General features: G+C 41.4%; 2 protein-coding genes and 2 pseudogenes across 4 annotated transcripts in view; 2 read left to right on the forward strand and 2 right to left on the reverse strand.

Annotated features, from left to right (window-relative positions):
- The first annotated feature begins 7392 nt into the window (after nt 1–7392).
- LOC123855609 (dnaJ homolog subfamily A member 1-like) lies at nt 7393–9788 on the forward strand (annotated as a pseudogene). The gene is made up of 2 exons (XR_010408218.1): nt 7393–7519; nt 8342–9788. The product of XR_010408218.1 is annotated as a dnaJ homolog subfamily A member 1-like (transcript).
- A 3870-nt stretch (nt 9789–13658) lies between these two features.
- The window catches only part of ZNF567 (zinc finger protein 567), a 67442-nt gene continuing 55059 nt past the window's right edge, over nt 13659–26041 (reverse strand). The window contains exon 7 of the mRNA XM_045891360.3: nt 13659–14350. Coding sequence (XP_045747316.1) covers nt 13837–14350 — 514 coding nt within the window. The 3' untranslated portion in view covers nt 13659–13836. The remainder of the gene's footprint in view (nt 14351–26041) is intronic.
- The window catches only part of ZNF461 (zinc finger protein 461), a 117289-nt gene continuing 107742 nt past the window's right edge, over nt 16495–26041 (forward strand). Inside the window, exons 1-2 of one of the 2 annotated variants that reach the window (XM_064581368.1) lie at nt 16495–16880; nt 17703–17763. The gene's annotated coding sequence lies outside the window, so the exon portion shown is untranslated. The remainder of the gene's footprint in view (nt 16881–17702; nt 17764–26041) is intronic. The other variant, XR_010408216.1, reaches the window with a different exon arrangement.
- LOC129046315 (translation machinery-associated protein 7-like) lies at nt 20803–24693 on the reverse strand (annotated as a pseudogene).

Here is a 26041-nt window from a genome sequence, read left to right on the forward strand (position 1 = left end):
CCACCAAATTTCAGCCATTATTTTTTTACATATTTTTTTCTGCATCAATCTCTCCCTCCTCAATTTCTGGAACTCCAGTGACACAAATTTTAGAGCATTGGCTCTTGTCCCACAGGTTGCTAAAGGATCTGTTTTGTTGTTGTTTTTCAGTCTTTTTCTCTCCGTTCTTTGGACTGCATACTTTTTTTTTTTTTTTTTTAAGATTTTACTTATTTGTCAGAGAGAACACAAGCAGGGGGAGTGGCAGGTAGAGGGAGAAGCAGGCTCCCCACTGAGCAAGGAGCCTGATGCAGGACTCAATCTCAGGACCCTGAGATCATGACCTGAGCCGAGAGCAGATGCTTAACTGACTGAGCCACCCAGGCATCCCAGATTGGATACTTTTCACTGATCTTCAAGTTCAAGTTCACTGACTCTTCTGTTATCTCCATTCTGCTATTGAGTCCATCTAATTTTTTTTTATTCCAGGTATTACATTTTTCAGTTTTAATATTTTCCTTTGGATCCTTTTATAGTGTTTGTCTTTTTTGAGAACTTCTGTGGTTCCATTCAGTTAGAGTCAAATGTAGCATAGTGTTAACTGTCTTAAAGTCTTTATCTGATAATTTGTCTAATAATTCTAACATTTGAGTCATCTTTTTTTTTTAAAGATTTTATTTATTTGACAGAGACAGAGATAGTGAGAGCAGGAACACAAGCAGCGGGAGTGGGAGAGGGAGAGCAGGATCCCCGCCGAGCAGGGAGCCCGATATGGGGCTCGATCCCAGGACCCTGGGATCATGACCTGAGCCGAAGGCAGAGGCTTAACAACTGAGCCACTCAGGCGCCCACATTTGAGTCATCTTGACTTTGGCATCCATTGATTTTTTTCTTTTCCCTTGATAATTTGCCATATTTTCCTGGTTCTTTTTTTTTTTTTTTTAAGATTTATTTATTTATTAGAGAGAGAAGGAGAGAGAGCACAAGCAGGGGAGCAGGAAGCAAAGGGAGAGGGAGAAGCAGGCTTCCCGTGGAGCAGGGAGCCCGATGCAGGGCTCGATCCCAGGACCCTGGGATCATGACCCGAGCCGAAGGCAGACGCTTAACTGATTGAGCCACCCAGGCGCCCCTTCCTGGTTCTTTTTGTATCAAGTAATTTTTGGATTATATCCTGGACATTTTTAATATTATTACCTGGGACTCTGTATTCTGATAAAATCATCTGGATAATATATATATATATTAATAATTTTAGCAGGCAGTATACCCAGTTAGGTTCACACTGAATGTTCTGTTTAACCTTCTGTGGGTCATGGATTCAATATCAGTTCAGTTTTCAAAGGCTTTACTATGCTGCTTTGGGCATGCCCACATATATGCCACTCTGAGCTTAGTCTAGGACTTGTGTAGTGGTTTATATCACAGCTCACTTCTCAGAGCCTCTATTATGCTTCTTTGAGTCTGTTCTATTCTTGTACAGCTTGAGAGGGAGTATGGGTCTCCTACCAGTTCATTCAGAGTCAGGGATCCCCTTCTCTAGGTCTCTCATCCAGGATATTCCCCCCATCCTATGACTGCCAGCGGCCACTTTTGCCAGTCCTCAGGTTAGGAAGAGTGGGTTTCTGTCAAAGTTTTGGTTGTCCCCCTCCCCCAAGCTGTCATACAACTCACCTTGTGGTGACCCTGTGGGCCTCTTTTCTTGGTTCTGCTGACAGCTACTGTAGTGGACCTGCAGCCTCAGGACCTGCAGTGATGATGTTGGTGCAAAGTCAGTAGAGAAAAAAAGGGGAAATTTCACCCCACTCCCATTCAGGAGCCTCTTTTTTTAGTCCTCTGCCTAGAGAGAAGGGATTTCACTTATAGCTTTTGCTGTTTGCACTAATTATACAGTTCTGGGACATGCCCTCCTTCCAGGCAAAACCAGGAGATGGGGAAGGAAAATACCCCAGCTAACATACCTCTGCATCGTTCATTCTTCAAATTTTTATCCAGCCCCCACCCCTTCCACTTGCAATTATTTACATTTCTGAGTCCTTGGATGGTTGCTTTTTGTATCCTGTCCAGAGTGTTAAGTAGTTATTGGATACTCTGTAATGGCTTTATTTCATGTTGGGTAGTAGTGGAAGTCAGCCGTCCCTGATGCTTTGATATCGTCTAATTACATGCCTTAGAACGGATCTTTTTCATTCACTGGTGCTTGGTACTCCATGGACTTTCCTCTTATTGACTCATGTCTGTCAATTTTAGGACATTTTCTTGTATTGATAATTTTCAGTATTTTATTTCCTCTGTTCCCTTTTCTTAAATTCCTGTTATCCTGTTCAGTGGCTAGAAAACTTCTGAAATTCTAATTCTCTTATTTGACTTTTTGTTTTCTTTCTTTCTTTCTTTCTTTCTTTCTTTCTTTCTTTCTTTCTTTCTTTCTTTCTTTTTCTTTCTTTCTTTCTTTCTTTTCTTTCTTTTCTTTCTTCCGTCCTTCCTTCCTTTCTTTCTTTCTAGATTTTATTTTTAAGTCATCTCTACACCCAACCTGGGGCTCAAACTCATAATCCCGAGATCGAGTCCCCTGCTCCACCTTTGAGCAAGCCAGCCGCCCCTATTTTATTTCTTCTGATTTTTTGACCCAATTTGAAATGGAGCCTCCCTCATTGCCCCCTACAGATGTAATGTATCAGTATTTAAGCAGAGTCATAGGGTCTGTCGCTAAGGATCGCACACTGTCCTTTGAATCCCTTTGGCAGTTGCCTCCCTCCACTTCCCAGGACCATGGCCTCGGTTTAGAGCTGCACGCGTTTTCCCCTTCCCTGGGACTACCACAGGCCTTCGCAGCGCACTGATTCGCTTCTGGGGGCGTGAACTGTCCCAGCCGAGGAAAGAGGCTCAGTTCTGGGCGGAGGGGCCTGCTCTGCGCGGGGACAGCCACTGCAACGGAGGTGCCACGGAGGGGAGCGCAGGCCAGGCGGGCGAGGCTGGCTCCACTCACGATTCCATTTCACAGGGCCCACCGCGCCTCTAAGTGACATCTAGCCCTGGCCTCCATTTCCTGGAACCTTCTTCTCGAGGCTGCCACCTGCCCCAGTTCTGCTTTGGCTAAATCTCCGGTGCCCAGGGTGAGTGAACTCAGGGTCTCCTCAGGCCCCGCAGTTCAGGGCAACTCCAGTCTCCGGGCAGAATCTACCGCCCATCCCGGCGCGGTCCGCGGCTTTCGGGGCTCCGGGCTACATTACCGAGAAGCCTCTGTGCCCAAGGCTACTCTCTGTCCCAGATCCGTCGCCTAGGAGCCAGGCTGCGGCCTCGCGGGAGCTTCGTTTGTGCGGTTTGAAGCCGGCCGAACCCACCCTCGAGAGGCGGTCGGTGAGGGAGCGCGGAGCCGGCGGCGGGGACGCGCGCGCGCGCGCACGAGGGGTGGGGTGGGGTGAGGCACCGGCTGGCTGTGTGACGCTTGCATGATTGTGACTGCAGGATTATGCGTGTGACCGTTTGTGACGGCGTGGACTGTGTGTGTCTCTTGTCTATGTTATTGACTATGTACTGGAGGGGTTGCTTTATATTTGTGTTGTTCAGCTAGTGGAAGTGTAGTGTGGTACGGCTGTGTGAATGTGATTGTGTGTGACTGCATGTCACCGTTTGTGTTATTTATTTTGGTAAGGGTTTGGAGGTGAAGAGCAGTGGAGATGGTATAAGCATAATCTCCATACCTGGGGTTTGTTTTTGGTTTTTAAGATTTTTAAGATTTTATTTATTTATTTGAGAGAGAGAATGAGATAGAGAGAGCATGAGAGAGGGGAGGGTCAGAGGGAGAAGCAGACTCCCTGCCGAGCAGGGAGCCCGATGCGGGACTCGATCCCGGGACTCCAGGATCATGACCTGAGCCGAAGGCAGTTGCTTAACCAACTGAGCCACCCAGGCGCCCGGTTTTTAAGATTTTAAAGTAATCTCTCTACATCTAATGTGGGGTTCGAACTTACAACGCCAAAACCAAGAGTCGCATGCTCCACTGACTGAGCCAGCCAGTTGCCCCATTTTTTTTTTAAATCTCCATAATTGTGTCTCCGGGATATGGGTTGGTTGGATTATGACAGCGTGATACTGTTTCTGTGGCCGCTTTTGCGTCTCTGTGAAGGCGACTATGAGTGTGGTTACCCTGTGTCACAATATTAGAGTTTGGCTGTGAGGCGAGTGGGTGTGAGAGGTTTCTGTCTTCATTTCAGTGTTTCTGGGATCTCTATTGGCTGTGCAATGGTACTTTTGGGGATTTTGAAGACCGTGAGGGAAGTTGTGAGCGTTTGACCATAGGAATGTAACTGGCAGGGGATGGGTACAGATTCTTATTTCTGTGTTTCTGGGGTTGGTATTAGTGCCAATCCCCTGTTTTTCTCCCAGGCCTGTCCCCTCGCTTCACAACAGTGCCACTACACCCTCATGCGAGCAGGACCTGTACAGTTTTCTCTTGGCATCTCCAAGCCGTATCCTATTAGGAGCTGACACAGATTGGGCATTATGGGAGTGATGTGCACCCGGAGGCTAACTGTGAGTGTTCGATTTCTGGAAGCTTCTGACTGTGCGGTCTCTGCTGCCCCTCTACCCTCTCACCTTATTGTGACAGGAGAGTTTCATAGAAATCACCCGCAAGGAAGAACATGAGCCTAGAGTAAAGTTTTGAGGTGAAGGGTCTCCATGCTCTATGCCAGGTCTTAAAATGAAACTTGGAGGTTTCCACCAGTTTAACTCTGGAATAGAAGGAGGAGATTCCCCTATAGCCTCTGAATTGCCCTACCTTGGACCACCTTGTAGAGGAATTTGGTTCTTCTCTAATCCTGGGAGGGCCTGCTTGCCCAGATTCCCTCTGTGGGTCTGTGACAAGTGGGGAAGGATTGAGGCTGTGATTTTTCTGGGTCACTCTGGGTTACAAGCAGGGGCCCATATTTCATGATTCCTTCTCCTATTTCTGCCCATTTCCAAGAAAGGTGCCCAGAGGACAAGGAAAAAAATGGTGATCTATAAACTCTGAGGTTAGTGGCTGTTTTCTTTCCTGAAAGTGACTTCTTATTTTTTCAGAGCATGAGAGTGTTTGTTTTCCTTCTCGTGAGAATTCTTAATCAAGATCATTCAGTAATCTTTTCCCTAGGTGTTCCTGTCACAGTGAAAGATGGGAGCTATAATACTGAGCCTGTGCTGTGCAATATGGTAGCTACTGGCCACAAGTGGCCATTGAGCACTTGAAATGTAACTGATCAGAATTGAGATGGGCTGTAAGTATAAAATACATTCAGATTTCAAAGACCTAGTAGGAAACAAAGAATGTAAAATATCCTATGAATAATTCTTTTATATTGATTGCATGATGAAATAATATTTGAAAATATTGGATTAAATAATGTATATTATTAAAATTCATTTTATCTTCTATTACTTTAAAAAAAATATGGCTATAAGAAAATTTAACATGTATGGCTTGTATTATGTTTTTATTGGACAGTGGTTAGGTGGACCCCAAAAGTCCAGTTCCATCTTAGGAGGAGAGGAATGTATATTTTCATAATATCCACCAAAGGGAGTCTAACCTCAAAAGATTTAGAATGATTTATTTAGAATCAAAAACTATGTAATATCTGGGAATGACCTTTAACTTTCAGTGATTTTACTTCTGGATATTTTTTTATGGATATACTTAGAGATAAGGAGAATTATGTAGTATAAAGACCTGGCCCAGAGTTCATATACAATAATAGATAAATTATGAGTAAATCATTCTGTATCCACATGATGGAATAGCATGGGGCTCCTACTCATGACCCTGAGATCAAGAGTTGCACTCCTCCAACTGAGCCAGCCAGGTGCCCCTCAATATCCTTTTAAGTAGGAAATTTTTAGGAGCCAAATCTAAGCATTTAGGAGCCAAATATTTAGGAGCCAAAATCTAAGCATCTTTACTTATTTCTATATTTAACTGTATATATTAGAAACCGTGAGTTCACACTGATTCCTCTAATTTCATTCTAACACCACAGTATTTATTCTAATTTTTCCCTTCTCAATATTTGTAACTCCCTTCTCCAACAGTGAGAAACCACGAATCCATACTGATATAAAAAATAAATATATTGAAAATTTGATGAATGGAATATTTACTTACATCCTCTTAAGCTTTCTTCCTTAGCTAAGTCTGACAGACACCACCTTAATTTAATGATCTAAGTGAATATCATCAATAATGGGACAAGTTGTGTATAACGTGATACAGTACACTGAGAACATAGTATTACTTCTGTGACCTTCCCACCAAAGATGTATAATCTGAATCTAATCATGAGGAAGTATCAGGCAATACTAAATTTAGGGTAATTCCACAAAGTAACTGGCCCATAATCTTCAAAACTGTCAAATTCATGGAAATCAAAGAGTACTGAAGAAGTGATTCAGATGGAATGAACTAAGGAGACATGACATGATATTGAACTCATTTTGCCATGAAGGACATTATTGGGACAATTGGCAAAATTCACATGGTATGTTTGAGGATAGGTAATAGCGTATCAATATTAATTTCCTGATTTTGATGGTGATGGTTGTATTGTGTCATATGTGAGAATGTCCTTGGTTTGTGAGAGACACACTCTGAAGTATTCAGGTATGGGGCATGTCTTTCCACTGTACTTCCAACTATTCTGTAAGCTTGAGTTTGTTTTTTAAAAATTACAGTAAAATGAAGGCCCAGCCTTCATCTTTCCAGTTCTGAAGTTCTCTTGTTCCCAGATCCAGCCATGTTTTAGTTCCTGGTTCTAATTCTGTTTTCCAAGAAGGAAATATTTATTATTATAAGATGTTATGGAAAAATCCTTTTTCTTGTTTAGTTCTTCATGGGAGATGAGGAATTCATGTGTTTTTTTTTTTTTATAATTTGTTTATTACCAAGCCTATAGTTTGCTTTGTATTTCATAAACATTGTTTTTTGTTTTTGTTTTTGTTTTTTTTTAGAGAGAGAGCAGGTGCACAAGTGGGAGTGGAGTGGGGTGGGGAGAGGGTAGGGGGAGAGGGAGAGAGAGACTCTTAAGCAGACTCCACGTGGAGCCTGACGTGGGACCCAGTCTCATGACCCTGAGATCATGACTTGAACCAAAATCAAGAGCCATACACTTAACTGATGGAGCCACCTAGGCGCCCCTGTTTTTTGTTTTTTTAATCTCCACATAGATTTTGTTCACTTCCAGGTATATAAGGATAATGGAAAAGTCCTACCATGCTTAAGCAACGTGCATGTACTCTAATTATTTTACTGTGCTGTATTATAACACAAACTTCTAGCTCCAGCCTTTCACCCTTTCTCCTCAGTGTCCTTTTACAGTTCTGATTCTTCCATTTTAAAATATTTCCTTCAATTTCACTAGTACTACACGGATTTGTTTTTTCCAGAGATTGGTGATGTTCAGGGATATGGCTGTAGACTTTTCTTAGGAAGAGTGGGAATGCCTGGACTCTGCTCAGAAGGATTTGTATAGAGATGTGATGTTACAGAACTATAGCAGCCCAATTTCAGTGGGTAAGCATATCCATCTCCAAATATTTCTGGAATTTCTTATTTGTGCTTTTATGGGTCGTCTTTCATGTGCCTAGAAGAATTTCTCTTCCCTTTTCTTTCTTTCTTTCTTCTTTTTTTTTTTTTCTTCTCTTTTCTTAAGGGAGTAGTTTGTGCTTTGTAAGTTTGGGAATGAGCGGCTCCTTTGGGCAATTTCATCTTATCTCCAGAAAACCTTTCCTCCCTGCCCCCCACCTTTTAAAATCCTATCTGGGATTGCCTCTCTTCCTTCATTTCTAAGCAACTGGATTTGAATTCTGGAATCTCTACAACTTGGTCAAGTCCCATTTCTTTTCTTTTCTTTTCTTTTCTTCTGTGTGTGTGTGTGTGTGTGTGTGTGTGAAGAGAATATTCCATTTCTAAGCCAGATGTGATCTCCTTATGCGAACACGGGAAAGAGCCCTGGATGATTGGATGTGACAGAAGGACTGTGCCCAGGCAGGGGTTGATCAGGTGGGGGAAAGCCCCAGAAACAACCTTGAGATCTTTAGTGGGAAGCTCTCCTCAAAGGCCATGGCCTATGGAGAAAGGCCTGGGACATTGGGAGGAGATAAAATCTTTCAGCATGTCCTCTCTGTGTCCCGATGACTATTCTCTGTGCTACCCTTACCTGTTTCTCTCTCATTTCAAAAAGGGAGGTGCCCTTGTTCTTCCCCAATGGACATCTTTTCCCAGTCCTTAAGGTCTTGTTCTTTTTTATTTGCTCTTTTGCATTTATTTATACTTATGTGTTTTCATCCCTCTCAAATACCTACTTTTTAAAAACACTTCTGGGGAACTTTCCAGAACGCTCGGTGAGACACGGAGGAGCGGCAGCTGCCCGAGCTGCGCCCAGCAACGCGCTCCTTCCTGCTCCCCAACACCGGCCTCTGCCCTCTCACCGGCTGTAGAAAATGGTGAAAGAAACCACTTACTATGATGTTTTGGGGGTCAAACCCAATGCCACCCAAGAGGAATTGAAAAAGGCCTACAGGAAACTGGCCTTGAAGTATCACCCTGATAAGAATCCAAATGAAGGAGACAAGTTTAAACAGATTTCTCAAGCTTACGAAGTACTCTCTGATGCAAAGAAAAGGGAATTATATGACAAAGGAGGAGAATAGGCAATTAAAGAAGGTGGAGCTGGTGGTGGTTTTGGCTCCCCCATGGACATCTTTGATATGTTTTTTGGAGGAGGAGGAAGGATGCAGAGAGAAAGGAGAGGTAAAAATGTTGTGCATCAGCTCTCAGTAACCTTAGAAGATTTATATAATGGTGCAACACGAAAACTAGCTCTGCAAAAGAATGTGATTTGCGATAAATATGAAGGCTGAGGTGGTAAGAAAGGAGCAGTCGAATGTTGTCCCAATTGCTGAGGTACTGGAATGCAAATAAGAATTCATCAGATAGGACCTGGAATGGTTCAGCAAATTCAGTCTGTGTGCATGGAGTGCCAGGGCCATGGGGAACGGATCAGTCCCAAAGATAGATGTAAAAGCTGCAATGGGAGGAAGATAGTTCGAGAGAAGAAGATTCTAGAAGTTCATATTGACAAAGGCATGAAGGATGGCCAGAAGATAACATTCCATGGTGAAGGAGACCAAGAACCAGGACTGGAACCAGGAGATATTATCATTGTTTTAGATCAGAAGGACCACGCTGTTTTTACTCGGCGAGGAGAAGACCTTTTCATGTGTATGGACATACAGCTGGTTGAAGCACTGTGCGGCTTTCAAAAGCCAATATCTACTCTTGACAACCGAACCATCGTCATCACCTCTCACCCAGGTCAAATTGTCAAGCATGGAGATATCAAGTGTGTGCTAAATGAAGGCATGCCAATTTATTGTAGACCATATGAGAAGGGTCGCCTAATCATTGAATTTAAGGTAAACTTTCCTGAGAATGGCTTTCTCTCTCCTGATAAACTCTCTTTGCTGGAAAAACTCCTACCTGAGAGGAAGGAAGTAGAAGAGACTGATGAAATGGACCAGGTAGAACCGGGGGACTTTGATCCAAATCAGGAAAGATGGCGCCATTACAATGGGGAAGCCTCTGAGGATGATGAACATCATTCCAGGGGTGGTGTTCAGTGTCAGACCTCTTAATGGGGCCAGTGAATAACACTGCTGGCATTTTATATGCAGTAGTGAATGAGTGAAGGACTGTAATCATAGCTCACTACTTGCTATTGTTTTTGTTTTAATATTCAACTATAGTCGTGTTTTAAAAGTTAAATGAAGGGGCGCCTGGGTGGCTCAGTTGGTTGAGCGACTGCCTTCAGCTCAGGTCATGATCCCACGGTCCTGGGATCGAGTCCCGCATCGGGCTCCCTGCTCTGTGGGGAGCCTGCTTCTCCCTCTCCCACTCCCCCTGCTTGTGTTCCCTCTCTCGCTGTGTCTCTCTCTGTCAAATAAATAAATAAAATCTTTAAAAAAAAAATGAAGAATAAACTCAAATATAAAAGCTCAAAAAAAACACAAAAAAACAAAAACAAAAACACTTCTGGGGCGCCTGGGTGCCTCAGTTGGTTAAGCGACTGCCTTTGACTCAGGTCATGATCCCGGAGTCCTGGGATCGAGTCCCACGTCGGGCTTCCAGCTCAGCGGAGAGCCTGCTTCTCCCTCTGACCCTCTCCCCTCTCATGCTGTTTCTCTCTCTCTCAGATAAATAAATAAATAAATAAATAAATAAATAAATAAATAAATAAATAAAATCCTTAAAAGAAATAAAAACACTTCTGATCATTTTTCTTACTGTCCAGTGGCTTATTCTTTTTTTTCCATGAGTTAATTTTGATTCAGCAATCCATGTATTCATTTATTCACTCATTTTTTTAAGTATCCATTTATTGATTTTTCTAATTCATGAAAGTCTCGTCTAGGGTCTTGTGTGAGAAGAAATAAAGCATAGTGAGTAAGAACCAGGCTGCTGGGGTTTGATTTCTAGCTCTATCATTTGCTAGCTTACCTTGGACAACTTGCCTCAGCTTCCTTATCTGGAAAATTGTGAATTATGATAATACTTGCATCATAAGGATCCAATGAATTAATATATAGAGAGTATTGTTAAAATTTTTTATTTGTATTTTATTTATTTAGAGAGAATGAGCACGTGAGTGGGGGAGGGGCAAAAAGAGAGGGGAGACAGCATTTCAAGCAGACTCCATGCTGAGTGTAGCAACACAGGGCTTGATCTCATGTCCCTGAGATCATGATCTAAGCCAAAATCAAGTGTCAGACACTTAACCAACTGAGCCACCCAGGTGCCCCTCTGATTTCATTTTTAATAAATTAGTTGAGTAATTTTACATAGTAAGCAATTAGAAGTTTTCAGAAATACGTTCTATTAGAAAAACATTTTTCTCCCCTACCAAAAAACAAAACTGCATATAACTGAATCTAACAATTCTGAGTAACTACCAAAACTTCACCACTATAAGAAGCATTGGTATTAGCAGCTGAGAGCTATAACTCAATTTTTTAAAAAATTGACACTTCAGGGGCACCTGGGTGGCTCAGTTGGTTGAGTGTCTGCCTTTGGCTCAGGTCATGATCCCAGGATCCTGGCCCCGCATCAGGGTCTCTGCTCAGCGGGGAGCCTGCTTCTCCTTCTCCCTCTGCCTGCCACTCTGCCTGCTTGTGCTCTCTCTCTCTGTCAAGTGGATAAATAAAATCTTTAAAAAAAAATTGACACTTCAAAAATCATATCACTGATGTCAAAGACAAAGTTCTTCCAGGATTCAGAAGAAAGGGACAAAAGAAAACCCATGGATACAAATTTTAAAACATAGGCATGAGAAATACAAATATAATCAGAGTTGGGTAAATCTTAGAATTTTTTAGAGAACAAAACACAACAAAGAAATGGTTTGGCGTAAAAACTGTGAGTCAAAACATGGTACCTTAATCAGTTTCTGAGCATTTAATGGTCATTAAATACAAATGATAATATAATTTAAAATCTTTGGGGTCACTAAACAAATACACGGTATGAATCTTCTTCCACCCCAACTAACATCACCACATCTACCACCCTGTTAGACCAGTTTTGGAAAATCAGAATTCTTTCAACCACAGCTTGTGTGAATGCTAGTCCATCCATCTGTCCCTCTGCTCCCCTTTGACGTGTGACTAATTAGAAAATGAATGTGTGGAATGGTCTTTGAGGGGCAGCTGCAGACTCTCTGGATTTCTTGAACACAGCCCCTCTGCCACTCTTACTGCACTCTCCAGTGCTTGGCTGAGCTCCTGTGGCCACACCAGGGCATGGCAGTACGTGGTGGTAAACTCCTTCTTACACAATTAAGTGTGAGGAGCGAGGAAGGAAGAGGTGCCTGACTAAAGAAGTTCCTGGGAAAGTGTTGTGTGGTGCAGGTGGCCTGAGAGGTCTGCTTTCTTTCTATGACAGAGCAGGAAGCTGCATATGTATCAAGGCCAACACACAGCTGGAAGACAGGATTACTTAGTAAGGACTGGTATTTATTTATTTACTTAAAAAAAGATTTATTTATTTGAGAGAGAGAGAGCACGAGCAGGGGAAGGGTAGGAGAGACAAGCAGACTCCCTACTGGGCGTGGAGCCAATGCAGTGGGGCTCAATCCCAGGACCCTGGGATCATGAACCGAGCCGAAGGCAGATGCTTAACTGACTGAGCCACCCAGGCGCCCCCCAAAGTTCTTTCATAGCTTATGGTTTGTGATGTTCAATAGACCTAACAGCTTACAAAAACTTCTCAAAAAATACACCTTTAGTAATCTGACTGGAAATGGAGACCACTGTTACGTTATTTCTATTGGTAATATAAATCCACCTTTTCAACTATGAAGAACTTCACAAACACAAAAAATAGCAAGACAAATATGTGTATTACCACCATGTAGAAGTAAAATATTTTATGTTTCTTTGTAGTTTTTAAATAACATACATATTTAGATGTGAAGCCAAAATCTCTGTAACCATCACCCCATCCCATTCTTCTTCCTTGTCCCCAAAGGCAATCACCATCACGAATTTAGCATACAATCATCCAATCCTTTTTTATACCTTTCCATACATATCTATACCCATAACCAATATACAATCTAATGTTGTTTTATTCCAGTTAGAGATATTATTATATTATGTGCATCATCTGCCCTTTGATTTGTTTTTCACTCAAGATCATGGTTTTTAGATCATCCTTATTAATCCATTTAGATATGGTTTGTTGCGGTAAATTGCTGTACATTATTCTATCATATAAATATAACACATTTTATTCAACCTTTTACCTAATGACAGGCATTTCCAATTCCTTCCACTCCCAATATTTGGCTGCTAGAAATCATGCTAATAGTTTTTGCTGCCAGAAATCACACTGCAAAGAACATTATGGTACACATCTCTCTCTATTGTATTGGAGTTTCTCTAAGGCATAATACTAAAAAAAGAAATTTTGGGGTGTTTTGAGGTATACTTTAGGAAAATCTATTCAGGTTTACTAAGTCATTTTCCTAAAGTTTCAGATTTTTTTTTTCACAGTGGATTTTTCTTTTTTCAATGTACGATAAGAGGTAGGAATCTTTTTTTCTACAGAGAAAGGCAATAATCACCCAAAACATTGTTTAATTAGGTCATAATTTCTTTACAGAATTGAACTGTATGTAGGCTTCATATTCCATTCTATTAACCTAATATCTATTAATGCATATCACAAAGTTTTAATAATCATAACTATATAAAAATTATATCATCTGAAAATATGTATTCCTTTTCAATCCTTATACTTCTTCATTTTATTGCATTGGCTCTGGTCTCTAGGATTATACTAACTTGTGATATCAGGCATCCATGTCTTGTCTCTGACTTTTTTTTTTTTAAAGATTTTATTTATTTATTTGACAGAGAGAGACACAGCGAGAGAGGGAACACAAGCAGGGGGAGTGGGAGAGGGAGAAGCAGGCTCCCCACAGAGCAGGGAGCCCGATGTGGGACTCGATCCCAGGACCCTGGGATCATGACCTGAGCCGAAGGCAGTCGCTCAACCGACTGAGCCACCCAGGCGCCCCTTGTCTCTGACTTTAATGGGAATGTTTCCAAAGGTTCAGCATTAACTATGATGTTTACTGAAAATTTTGTTGGACTCAGGATTTTCATTATATTAATGTTTCTCCTCATAAGAATGTTCTGATATCTCATATTTTGAGCTCCTGCTAAAGGCTTTCCTACATTCATAATGTTTTACCCCACGATGAATTCTCTGATGTGTAGGAGGTGTAAGTTCCTACTGAAGGCTTTGCTATCAAGGCATTAATATTATCTTTAATGAGTATGAATTTTCTGATGCCTAACGTGGTGTGACTTCTGGCTGAATGCTTTCCCACAATCTCTACACTGATAAGGCTTCTCACCTGTATGTGTTCTCACATGTAAAGCAAGAGCTGAGAATGAACAGAAAGCTTTCCCGCACTGATTACATCCATAGGGTTTCTCATCTGTATGACTTCTCGTATGTACAGTAAGAGATGAGCTTTGTGAGAAGGCTTTCCCACATACCTCATAATCATAAGACTTATCACCTGTGTGAATTCTCACCTGTACAAAAAGTGATGTAATTTGAGAGAAGGATTTTCCACATTTATTACACTCAAAGGGTTTCTCTCCTGTATGAATGTTGTGATGTTTAATGAGATATTGCTTCTGGCTAAAGGCTGTTCCACATTCATTACATTTAAAAGGTTTTTCTCCAATATGAATTTTCTCATGCTTTGTGAGAATTGATTTCCTGCTGAAGGTTTTCCCACATTCTTTACATGTATAGGATTTTTCTCCTATAGAGAAGAGAGATGAGAAGACTCTTCTCTGGAGAAATGGAACAGCCCAGGAGAAAACCTGTAATACTAACATTTTGAGACTGACAAACAAATGTCTGAATTCTTTTTTTTTTTAAGATTTTGTTTATTTATTTGACAGAGAGAGACACAGTGAGAGAGGGAACACAAGCAGCGGGAGTGGGAGAGGGAGAAGCAGGCTTCCCGCAGAGCAGGAAGCCCGATGCGGGGCTCGATCCCAGGACCCCGGGATCACGACCCGAGCTGAAGGCAGACGCTTAACAACTGAGCCACCCAGGCGCCCCAGAAATGTCTGAATTCTTGACCAATAGTTCTATAAAGAAGCTTGCAAGTTGACAAGTCCTCATTATATATAGATATTACAGTCATCTTTTTAGTGCATTAAGAAAAGATGAAAGGACAGCTATTAATCTGTAAATTAGGGAAAACCTAATAATGTTAATGTAAACCTAGTAATACGAAAGACAAATGAAAACAATGAAAAAAAATTTCCAAGGAAATGGATACATGTAAGGAACAGAAAAAGACAAAAAAACAGAAACAACCCACCAACCGCCCCCCCCCACAATACCACAGAGAGATAAGATATTATATTAAGGAAACAAATAACAGGTACTATAAAAACTGCTCTTTTTTAAAAGTTTATTCTTTTTTTTTTTTTAAGATTTCATTTATTTATTTGACAGAGAGAGAGCACAAGCAGGGGGAGCAGCAGAGAGAGGGAGAAGCAGGTTCTCCACTGAGCAGGGAGCCCAATGTGGGACTTGATCCCAGGACCCTGGAATCACGACCTGAGCCAAAGGCAGACGCTTAACTGACTGAACCACCCAGGTGCCCCTAAAAACTGCTCTTGAAATAAAAAAAAAGATAGCTATAGTAAAAATTTAATAGCAGATATGGGAAATTGTGTTGTGGAAATCACTCAGTTGTAGGAAAAAAAAGTTTTAAAAAGGTAGTAAAAGATGAGAAGGATAACAGATAAAATTAGGAATTTCAATACCCAGATAAAAGGAGTTCAAGAGAGAGAGGAGCAAACTGAATGGAAGAAACTTTAAGAGAACAAATATAAGCTTTCTAGAAATATAGGTCATGATTCTTCAAAATAAAGAGGTCCCTGTACAATTCACAAAAAGGACCCTGTGTCTCTCTGTCAAAAGAAAAAAAAAGAGAGAGATTCTCTCTCCCTCTCCTTCCACAGACTTGCAGGCTCTCTTTCTCAAAAAAAAAAAAAAAAATCTTTTTAAAAATGTATAAATGATGAGGAAACATCAGGTAAACACAAATTGAAGAACTGCAAAAGAACCTGTATTCTGAAAAGGTTAAGATCGTGAACAGGTGGAATAAACAGAAAACAAAGAGGTGGTAGAGTTAAACCTAAATATTTTAGTAGTTTCATTAAATGTACATAAGAAAGTATGTTTCTGAACTTGAGGGTCTCAACTGATAAAATCAAGCATTTCATAACAATTATTTTGCAACCTTCTTTCTTGCTTTAAAAACATGTTAAATTAGCATTTTAATCCATACTAAACATGTCTATTTTAACATAAAAACCCATTTTTATGTTGTCTATCATGTAATAGGTTACTTTTTCCTCCTGTCAACCTTCAAAGAAAACTGATGCTCCAGAAAGATGCCTCCTTACCATTTTACGGACGAGGCTTAGGGGTTAACTGGTGATAAACAGATACGATCCTGCTCTCCCAAATAGGTGACCCATATTCATATATACACAACACCCAGTCACACCCTGCGGTCGCAACACAGCATCTCCGGACTCACCTCTGCCCCGCCGCCTTCTTCACCTGAGGGCGTCCCTCGGGCGCGTCCCCACTTCCCCCTGCAAGACCGTGATTCTTTCCCGGTCGCCGCCTCCACTAGGTCCCGAAAGAGACGACTAGGTCCCACCTTCACTCACCCTCAGCGCTGAGCGACCGAGGCTTGCACTCACCGACGAAGATGAAATGTCATCCCTTTGCATGCAGAAGGCGAACTAGAACCTCCAGAAATCTCCCGGGCGCCGCCGGTCGGATTCCGGCGGCCAGGACCAGGTGTCCGCTCGCATTCTGGCCGGAGGGGCTGCTTTTCTGGCCTGGACTACATTTCCCACAGACGCTGCGGCTCGAGGCTGCGTCCGCCGAGAACGCGGCGTCTCGTCTAGTGCCTACGGCGACGGTCGAGCTGCCCGGGGTGAGGCGGCTGAAGGCCTGGCCGGTGCGTCCCGCCGACCCGCTCCGCCTACCAGCCGCTCGGCGTCGGGCCTCGCGGTTGTTTGGCGCGGAGAAGCTGTAGATGAGCACGAGCCCAGCTCGCGCGCTGAGAGGAATCTGGAGGCCTGCATTTTCCGGGGGACTCGCGGGCGGACGCTACATTCCTCAGGATTTCGGCCGCTTTGCGGGATGGCGGGACCGTTGGCTTCCCCGAGTTAGCCGCTGCGGGGCCTTTGGAGTCCGGTGCAACTTGGCCAGTTTGGGCCAGACCGGAACTAGGGAAGGACTAGGGTGAGGAGTTCAGGTAGGAGCATTTCGTGTCCGGAGCGGGCTGAAGAGAAGAGAGAGAGTGAGTGAGTGAGTGAGTGAGTGTGACAGAGACAGAGAGCTAGAATAAGAGAGAGAGAGGAGGGAGGGAGAGGGGATGGGAGGGGGAGAGAGACTGTGATTGTTACCGCGTGTCGTCGTGGTGTGTGATTGTGACTGTATGTGGTGATGACTCTGGGTGATGGAGTAGGGTGCTTGGGACTGTGCGTGTTCCCAGAATGGGTATGTGATTGTGACTGCATGACTGCACCATCGTGCACAGGGATGTAGAGGGCCGGTGATTGTGCAGTTGGGACTGTGTCCCGCGGTGAGGGAGTGTGTGTGATTTTGGGAACGTGTGCGGCATCGTGTGTGTGTGTGTGTGTGTGAGAGAGAGAGAGAGAGAGAGTCTGTGACTGTGCAGGTGTGACTAGTGTGACCCCCTTGGGGGATGTGTGTGTGTGTGTGTGTGATTGTGATTGGCTGTGGGGCAATGGGTGTGGGGAGGCTGTGTGATTCTGACTTTGTGTGTCCCCAAGGTGTGGGATTATATGTAAGCGAGTGACTTGGTACAGCACCATGTTTGCACATGGGGTGGAGGGTGTTACCACTCTATCCAGGAGACATCTGTGAGTTCATGACAGATTCTGGCCCTTTCCTGTAACTACATTAGGCTGGACTCTCTAGTCTTCCCTGACTTTCCTTTGTATGTGTGTGGGGACAGTGAGTGACTGGAGTCCCTAAAGTGTATGTTCCAACCTGGTCAACTGGAATTCCAAGAAAAGCCAGTGTCTCATCAATTTCTTTTCTCTTTCTGCAGTTTCTATTGCTAAGAGGAAGAGTAAAGAACGATTATTGAACATCTAGAGGCCAAGATCAAGGTGCTTTGGGGTTTTTTTCTTTCTTCCCTGAAATAGTTCTTGTTTCTCAGAGCATAATTTTTTCCCTCTCCTGACAGTTCCTGACTACCAAAAGCCCATTCAACAAACCTTGTCCATAGTACTTCCCATTTGGATTGAGTCCAAAGACTCAATTTTTTAATCTATCCTCTCCCTCTTAGTATTAATTGGGCAGTTTCTTCTGTGTGCCAGATCTCTGCTAAGATCTCTGCTGGTCTAGTGAGGCAAATACAAGAGCCTTTATCCTAACAGAATTGTTGGAAATAAGATTACCTTGTATGTAACGTCACACACCACAGTTCTGGTACCGAAAGCCATGCAATTTATGGGATGGTGTTGGTTAGTCTCAGTCCAAGTAAGTGATAAGATCTTTCACTTTGGCAGTATTTTTGAAGTATAAATGAGATTGGGGGCTTGATCAAAGAGTTCTATACCAATAAGACCAGGATTTACCCAGTAATCTGTGAGTAAACACTTGGACCAGCTTCCAGGTCTGTTTTGAATTAAGTGCTCAAATGGTCCTCATTGGGGTATTCAACCTGGAATCCACGTCCATCATTGACTTCTAAAGGGAAAGAGACTGTAATGATACTAAGGATTACAAAAAAGATGGATGGATTTAAAAACAACACTGTAGGACAATCTTTGAGATAATAATAGCCAAAATGAGTTTCATAAATAAGGAAATTTTAAGTAATTCCTGCTATACGGGCATTTTATGCAGTTAATTGAAACTGTTTGAGATAGAGCATATGCATTTTCAACATTGTGACTAACACCTATGCCCAGGTGAAAGGGCAGTTCAGATATTGGAAGCCTTTACATGTAAAAGTTCAGCTGATCCACATCTAGGCCACAGTCTTCTCTCATTTGATCTGTGCAGTAGCCTATTAACTGGTCTCTACTTCCTCCATTGCCTGCCTAAAATTATTTCTTAACACAATAGCCAGGGTGATTCTTCCAAAATGTGGGTCAGATTATGTCACTTCTTGACTTAAAGCTTTCTGTGGTTTCCCATCTCAGAATAAAAACCAAAGTCTCTACAGTTGTTTATATAGCCCTGTGTGATCTGGCTCTCTGTCAACCTGACTCTATCTTCTGTAAATTTTTTTGTAACTTAATTCTGACCCCTCTGCGTATGAGTTTGATGATTCCCCTGCCTGGAATTTTCTTACTCTTGATATTGGCATCACTTATTCCTTCACTTTTCTTCAAGACTTAACTCAGACATCACCAAATTGGAAAAGCCATCCTTGACCACCCTGTATAGAATAGCATCTCAACCAGTGTACTTCCTATCACCCTTGTCCTATTTAATTTTTCTCCATAGCTCTTATTATCATTTTTTCCCTGAGACATAATTGACATATAACATTAGTTTCAGGTGTACAACATAATTCAATATATATATATTTTGTGAAATGATCTCATAAATTTAGTTAACATCCATCACCACACAGTTTTTTTTTTTTTAAAGATTTTATTTATTTGCCAGAGAGAGAGCACAAGCAGGGAAGTAGCAGGCAGAGGGAGAAGCAGGCTCCCCACTGATCAGGGAGCCTGATGCAGGTCTCGATCCCAGGACCCTGGGATCATGACCTGTGCCAAAGGCAGACACTTAACTGACTAAGCCACCCAGGCGTCCCCATCACCACACATAGTTAATAATTTTTTTTTCTTGTGATGAGAACTTTTAAGATCTACTCTCTTAGCAACTTTCAAATAGTGTTTACAACAAAGTTATTAACTATAGTCAACATGCTATATATTACATCCCTAGGAGTTATTCATTTTATAACTGGAAGTTTATACCTTTTGACCACTGTCACCCATTTTGCCTTCCCAGCTTCCCACATCTGGAAACACCAATCTATTCTCTGTATCTCGAGTTCAGTTTTTTAATTTTTTGATTTTTTTAAGATTTCCACATACAAGTGAGATTATACAGTTTCTTTCTCTGACTTATTCCATTTAGCATAATGCCCTCAATGTCCATCTATGTTGTTGCAAATGGCAGGGTTTCCTGCATTTCTTTAAAAAAAATTAATTCTGGTATAATTAACATTCAGTGTTAATTAGTTTCAGGTGTACAATATAGTGATTCATCAATTCTCTACATTATTCAGTGCTCTCAAGATAAGTGTGCTCTTAATCCCTTTCAACTATTTCACCCAACCCTTCACCCACCTCCCCTCTGGTAACCATCTGTTTGTTCTCTGTAGTTAAGAAGCTGTTTTTTGGTTTGTCCCTTTTGTTCGTTTGTTTTGTTTCTTAAATTTCACATAGGAGTGAAATCATATGGTATTTGTCTTTCTCTGACTGACTTATTTCACTTAGCTTTATACCCTCTAGATCTATCCATGTTGTTGCAAATGTCAAGATTTCATTCTTTTTTTTATGGCTGAGTAATATTCGATTGTGTGTGTGTGTGTGTGTGTATACACACACCACATCTTCCTTATCTGTCATTGGACATTTCCAAATTTGGCTATTGTAAATAATGCTGCAGTAAACGTAGGGGTGCATATATCTTTTTAAATTAGTATTCTCTGGGTAAATACCCAGTAGTGGAATTACTGAGTCATATGATAATTCTATTTCTAATTTTTTTTTTTTAAAGATTTTATTTATTTATTCATGAGAGACAGAGACAGAGAGAGAGAGAAGCAGGGTCCCAAGGAGCAGGGAGCCCGATGCGGGACTCGATCCCAGGACCCCAGGATCATGGCCCGAGCCGAAGGCAGACGCCCAACCATCTGAGCCACCCAGGCACCCTATTTCTAATTTTTTAAAAAATACTTATTTATTGGGGCACCTGGGTGGCTCAGTCATTAAGCATCTGCCTTTGGCTCAGGTCATGATCCCAGGGTCCTGGGATCGAGCCCTGAGTTGGGCTCCCTGCTCCACGGGAGGCCTGCTTCTCCCTCTCCCACTCCCCCTGCTTGTGTTCCCTCTCATGCTGTGTCTCTCTGTCAAATAAATAAATAAAATCTTTAAAAAATATATTTATTTATTTATGAGAGAGAGAACACGAGTAGGGGGAGGAGCAGAGGGAGAGAATCTCCAGCAGCAGACTCCCTGCTGAGGGTGGAGCACCACACAGGGCTCAACCCCATGATCCTGAGATCATGACCAGAGCCAAAATCAAGAGTTGGATGTCCACCCGACTGAACGACCCAGGAGCCTATTTCTAATTTTTTGCGGAACCTTCATACTGTTTTCCACAGTGACTGCACCAGTGTGCATTCCAACCAACAGTGCATAAGAGTTCCTTTGTCTCCACATCCTTACCAACACTTGCTGTTTCTTGTGTTTTTCATTTTAGCCATTCTGACAGGTGTGAGGTGATATCTCATTGTGGTTTAATTTGCATTTCTCTGATGACCAGTGATGTTGAGCATCTTCATGTGTCTGTTGGCCATCTGTTGGAGAAATATCTGTTCATGTCTTCTGCCCTTTTTAAAATTGGATTATTTGTTTTTTGGGTGTGAGTTGTATCAGTTCTTTATGTATTTTGAATACTAACCCTTTATCAGATATGTCATTTGCAAATATCTTCTCCCATTTGGTGGGTTGTCTTTTAGTTTCATTGTTTCCTTTGCTGTGTAGAAGTTTTTACTTTGGCATAATAAATTATTATTTTTAAAGATTTTGTTTTTAAGCAATTTCCACACCCAGTGTGGAGCTCAAACTCACAACCCTGAGATCAAGAGCCACATGCTCCATCGACTGAGCCAGCCAGGTGCCCCAGTTACAATACATTATTTTTGCTTCTGTTTCCCTTGCCTTAGGAGGCCTATCTAGAAAAATGTTGCTATGGCCAATGTCAGAGAAATTACTACCTGTGTTCTCTTTTAGGATTTTTGTGGTTTCAGGTCTCATATTTAGGTCTTTAATCCATTTTGAATTTATTTTTGTGTGTGGTGTAAGAGAGTGGTCCAGTTTCATTCTGTTGCATGTAGCTATGCAGTTTTCCCAATACCATTTGTTGAAGGAACTGTCTTTTTCTCATTATATATTCTTGCCTCCTTTGTCAAAGATTAATTGACCATATAATCATGGGTTTATTTCTGGGCTCTCTATTCTGTTCTATTGATCTATGTATGTTTCTGTTTTTATGCCAGTACCATACTGTTTTGATTACTACAGCTTTGTAGGATATCTTGAAATCTGAGATTGTAATTCCTGCAGTTTTGTTCTTTTTCAAGATTGCTTTGGCTATTTTTTTTTTTTTTTTTTGTAGTTCCATACACATGGATTTTAGGATTATTTGTTCTAGTTCTATGAAGAATGCTCTTGGTATTTTGATGGCAATTGCATTAAATCTGTGGATTGCTTTGGGTAGTATAGACATTTTAACAGTACTTGTTCTTCCAGTCCATGAGCATGGAATATCTTCTCATTTCTTTGTGTCATCTTCAGTTTCTTTCATCAGTGTTTTATAGTTTTCGGAGTATAAATCTTTTAAACTCCTTGGTTAAGTTTATTCCTAAGTATTTTATTATTTTTGGTGCAATTATAAATGGGACCATTTTTTAAATTTCTCTCTGCTGCTTCATTATTAGTGTATGGAAATAAAATAGTATTTTGATTTTGTGTCCTGCCACTTTACTGAATTCATTTATCAGTTCAGGTAGTTTTTTGGTGGAGTCTTCCAGGTTTTCTATATATAGTATCACATCATTTTCAAATAGTGAAAGGTTTACTTTTTACCGATTTGGATGCCTTTTATTTCTTTTTTGTTGTCTGACTGCTGTGGCTAGGACTTCCAGTACTATGTTGAATAAAAATGTTGAGAGTGGACATCCTTGTCTTGTTCCTGATCTTAGGGGAAAAGCTTTCAGTTTTTCACTGTTGAGTATGATGTTAGTTGTGGGTTACTTGTATATGGCCCTTATTATGTTGAGGTATGTTCCCTCTATATCTACTTTGTTGAGGGTTTTTATCATGAATGGATGTTGTACTTTGTCAAATACTTTTTATCTGTTTTATCTGATCATAGGGTTTTTATCTTTTCTCTTGTTGATGGTGATTTATTATATTGATTGATTTACAAATATTGAACCACCCTTGCATCCCAGGATTAGATCCCACTTGATAGTGGTAAATGATTTTTAATGTATTGTTGGATTCAGTTTGCTAATATTTTTTTTTGTTTTATGATTATTTTATTTTTTTTTTACAGAAGTTTATTCTTAAATGTACAACAGGATCTAAGACAACACTTCATTCCAGCTATAGGTAGCAACAGATGCTATGACAGGGAATCCAAATGTTTAAACAGGAATGGAATTAAGGATCATCATTGCCTCGGGCACAAGGAACAGCTTACTTTTTGCCAGATCTCTTAATTACACCTGTGGCCAGGGGGCCCTTCCCCCCGGTCTTCGCTTTTAGCTCCTCAAGTTTCTTCTGCTCCTCTTTCTGTTTCTGCTTGAATGCCTTATCTCGTCCATCTCCTTGGCCTGCTTCTTGGGCTGCTTCAGGGGCTTCCTGCCACCTTCGCGGCCAGACATGGCACCTGCCACCCCTCCCCCAGACCCTGTCCCTGGAAGCGGCCAGTATGCTAAAACTTTATTGAGGATTTTTGCATCTATGTTCATCAGAGATATTGGCCTATAGTTCTCTTTTTTTGTAGTGCCTTTATCTGGTTTTGGTATCAGGGTAATGCTGGCCTCATAGAATGAATTTGGAAGCTTTCCTTCCTGTTCTATTTTTTGGAATAGTTTGAGAAGAATAGGTATTAATTCTTCTTTAAATGTTTGATAGAATTTACCTGTGAAACTGTCTAGTCCTGGACTTTCCTTTGTTGGGAGTTTTTTGATTACTGAATCAATTTCATTGCTAGTAATTGGTCTGTTCAAATTTTCTATTCCTGATTCAATTTCGGGAGTTTATATATTTCTAGGAATTTATCCATTTTTTAGGTTTTCCAATTTGTTGGCATATAATTTTTCATAATAGTCTCTTATAATCTTTTATTTATTTATATTTATAATCTTTTATTATGTTATTTCTCCTCTTTCATTTCTAATTTTGTTTATTCGAATCCTCTCTCCTTTTTAAAAAATTCATGAATCTGGTTAAAGGTTTATCAATTTTGTTGATATTTTCAGTGAACGAGCTTCTGGTTTCAACGATCTATTCTATTGCTTTTTTAGTTTCTATTTTGTTTATTTCTGCTCTAATCTTTTTTTTTTTTTTTAAGATTTTATTTATTTATCTGACAGAGAGAGACACAGCAAGAGAGGGAACACAAGCAGGGGGAGTGGGAGAAGGAGAAGCAGCCTTCCAGCTGAGCAGGGAGCCCGACATGGGGCTCGATCCCAGGACCCTGAGATCGTGACCTGAGCTGATGGCAGACGCTCAACCGACTGAGCCACCCAGGCGCCCCTATTTCTGTTCTAATCTTTATTACATTTCCTTCCTTCTACTTGTTTTGGGTTTTGTTTATTCTTTTTTCTAGCTCCTAAAGGTCTATTGCGCAATTGTTTATTTGAGATTTTTCTTGTTTCTTGAGAGGCTTCTATTGCTATAAACTTCCCTATTTATTTATTTATATTATATTTATTTATTTTTAAAAGATTTTATTTATTTATTTGTCAGAGAGAGAGAGAGCTCAAGCAGGGGAAGAGGCAGAGGGAGAGGGAGAAATAGGTTCCCTGCCGAGCAAGGAGCCCGATGTGGGACTCAGTCCCAGGACCCTGGGATCATGACTTGAGCCGAAGGCAGACGCTTAACCAACTGAGCCACCCAGGCATCCCTTTATTTTTAAAAGTGATTTTTTTTTAAAGATTTTTTAAATTTATTTATTTGAGAGAGAGAAAGAGAATGAGAGGGGGGAGGGTCAGAGGGAGAAGCAGACTCCCTGCCGAGCAGGGAGCCTGATGCGGGACTCGATCCTGGAACTCCAGGATCATGACCTGAGCCGAAGGCAGTCGCTTAACCAACTGAGCCACCCAGGCGCCCTTTAAAAAAGATTTTATTTATTTGACACAGGAAGAGCGCACAAGCAGGGGGAGAGGGAGAAGGAGAAGCAGACTCCCCACTGAGCAGGGAGCCCGACCTGGGGCTTGATCGCAGGACCCTGAGATCATGACCTGAGCCGAAGGCAAACGCTTAACTGACTGAGCCACCCAGGCACCCCATATCTGCTTTTTTAAACTAGTTTTGATGTCCACATTTTAATTTCTGATACTGGTAATTTTGTGTTCTCTTTTCTCTTGACCAGTCTAGTAGAGGTTTATCAATTTTATTAATCTTTCCAAAGAATTTTTTTAGAACCAATTTTTTTCATTTAAATTTTAGTTAACATACAGTGCAATATTGGTTTCTGGAGTAGAATTCAGAGATTCATCACTTACATACAACATCCAGTGCTCATCCCAACAAATGCCCTCTTTAATACCCAATATCCATCTAGCCCATCCCTTCCTCCATCAACCCTCAGTTTGTTCTCTATTGTTAAGGGTCTCTTATGGTTTGTTTCCCTCTCTCCTTTTTTTTTTTCTTTCCCACCTTCCTATATGTTCACCTGTTTTCTTTCTTAAATTCCACATATGAGTGAGATCATATGGTATTTGTCTTTCTCTGACTGACTTATTTCACTTAGCATAATACATTCTAGCTCTATCCATGTCATTGCAAATGGCAAGATTTCATTCTTTTTGACAGCTGAGTAATATTCCATTGTATATACACTACATCTACATCTTCCTTTTTTTTTTTTTTAAGATTTTATTTATTTAGGGCGCCTGGGTGGCTCAGTTGGTTGGGCGACTGCCTTCGGCTCAGGTCATGATCCTGGAGTCCCGGGATCGAGTCCCACATCGGGCTCCCTGCTCAGCGGGGAGTCTGCTTCTCCCTCTGACCCTCCTCCCTCTCGTGCTCTCTCTCATTCTCTCTCTTGCAAATAAAAAAAAAAAAAGATTTTATTTATTTATTTGTCAGAGAGAGCACAAGTAGGGGGAGCAGCAGGCAGAGGGAGAAGCAGGCTCCTTGCTGAACCTGATGTGGGACTCAGTCCCAGGACCCTGGGATCATGACCTGAGCTGAAGGCAGGTGCTTAACCGACTGAGCCACCTAGGCATCCCACACTACATCTTCTTTATCCATTCATCAGTCGATGGACATTTGAGCTGTCTCCATAGTTTGGCTGTTGCTGATAATGCTGCTATGAACATCAGGTGCATGTACTGCTTTGAATCTGTATTTTTGTATCCTTTGGGTCAATACCTAGTAGTGTAATTGCTGGTAGTTC

This window comes from Mirounga angustirostris, unplaced genomic scaffold (genome assembly GCF_029215605.1).
Source record: "Mirounga angustirostris isolate CCGP_5_RB_7025 unplaced genomic scaffold, mMirAng1.0.hap1 SCAF_16, whole genome shotgun sequence".
Taxonomy (NCBI): domain Eukaryota; kingdom Metazoa; phylum Chordata; class Mammalia; order Carnivora; family Phocidae; genus Mirounga; species Mirounga angustirostris.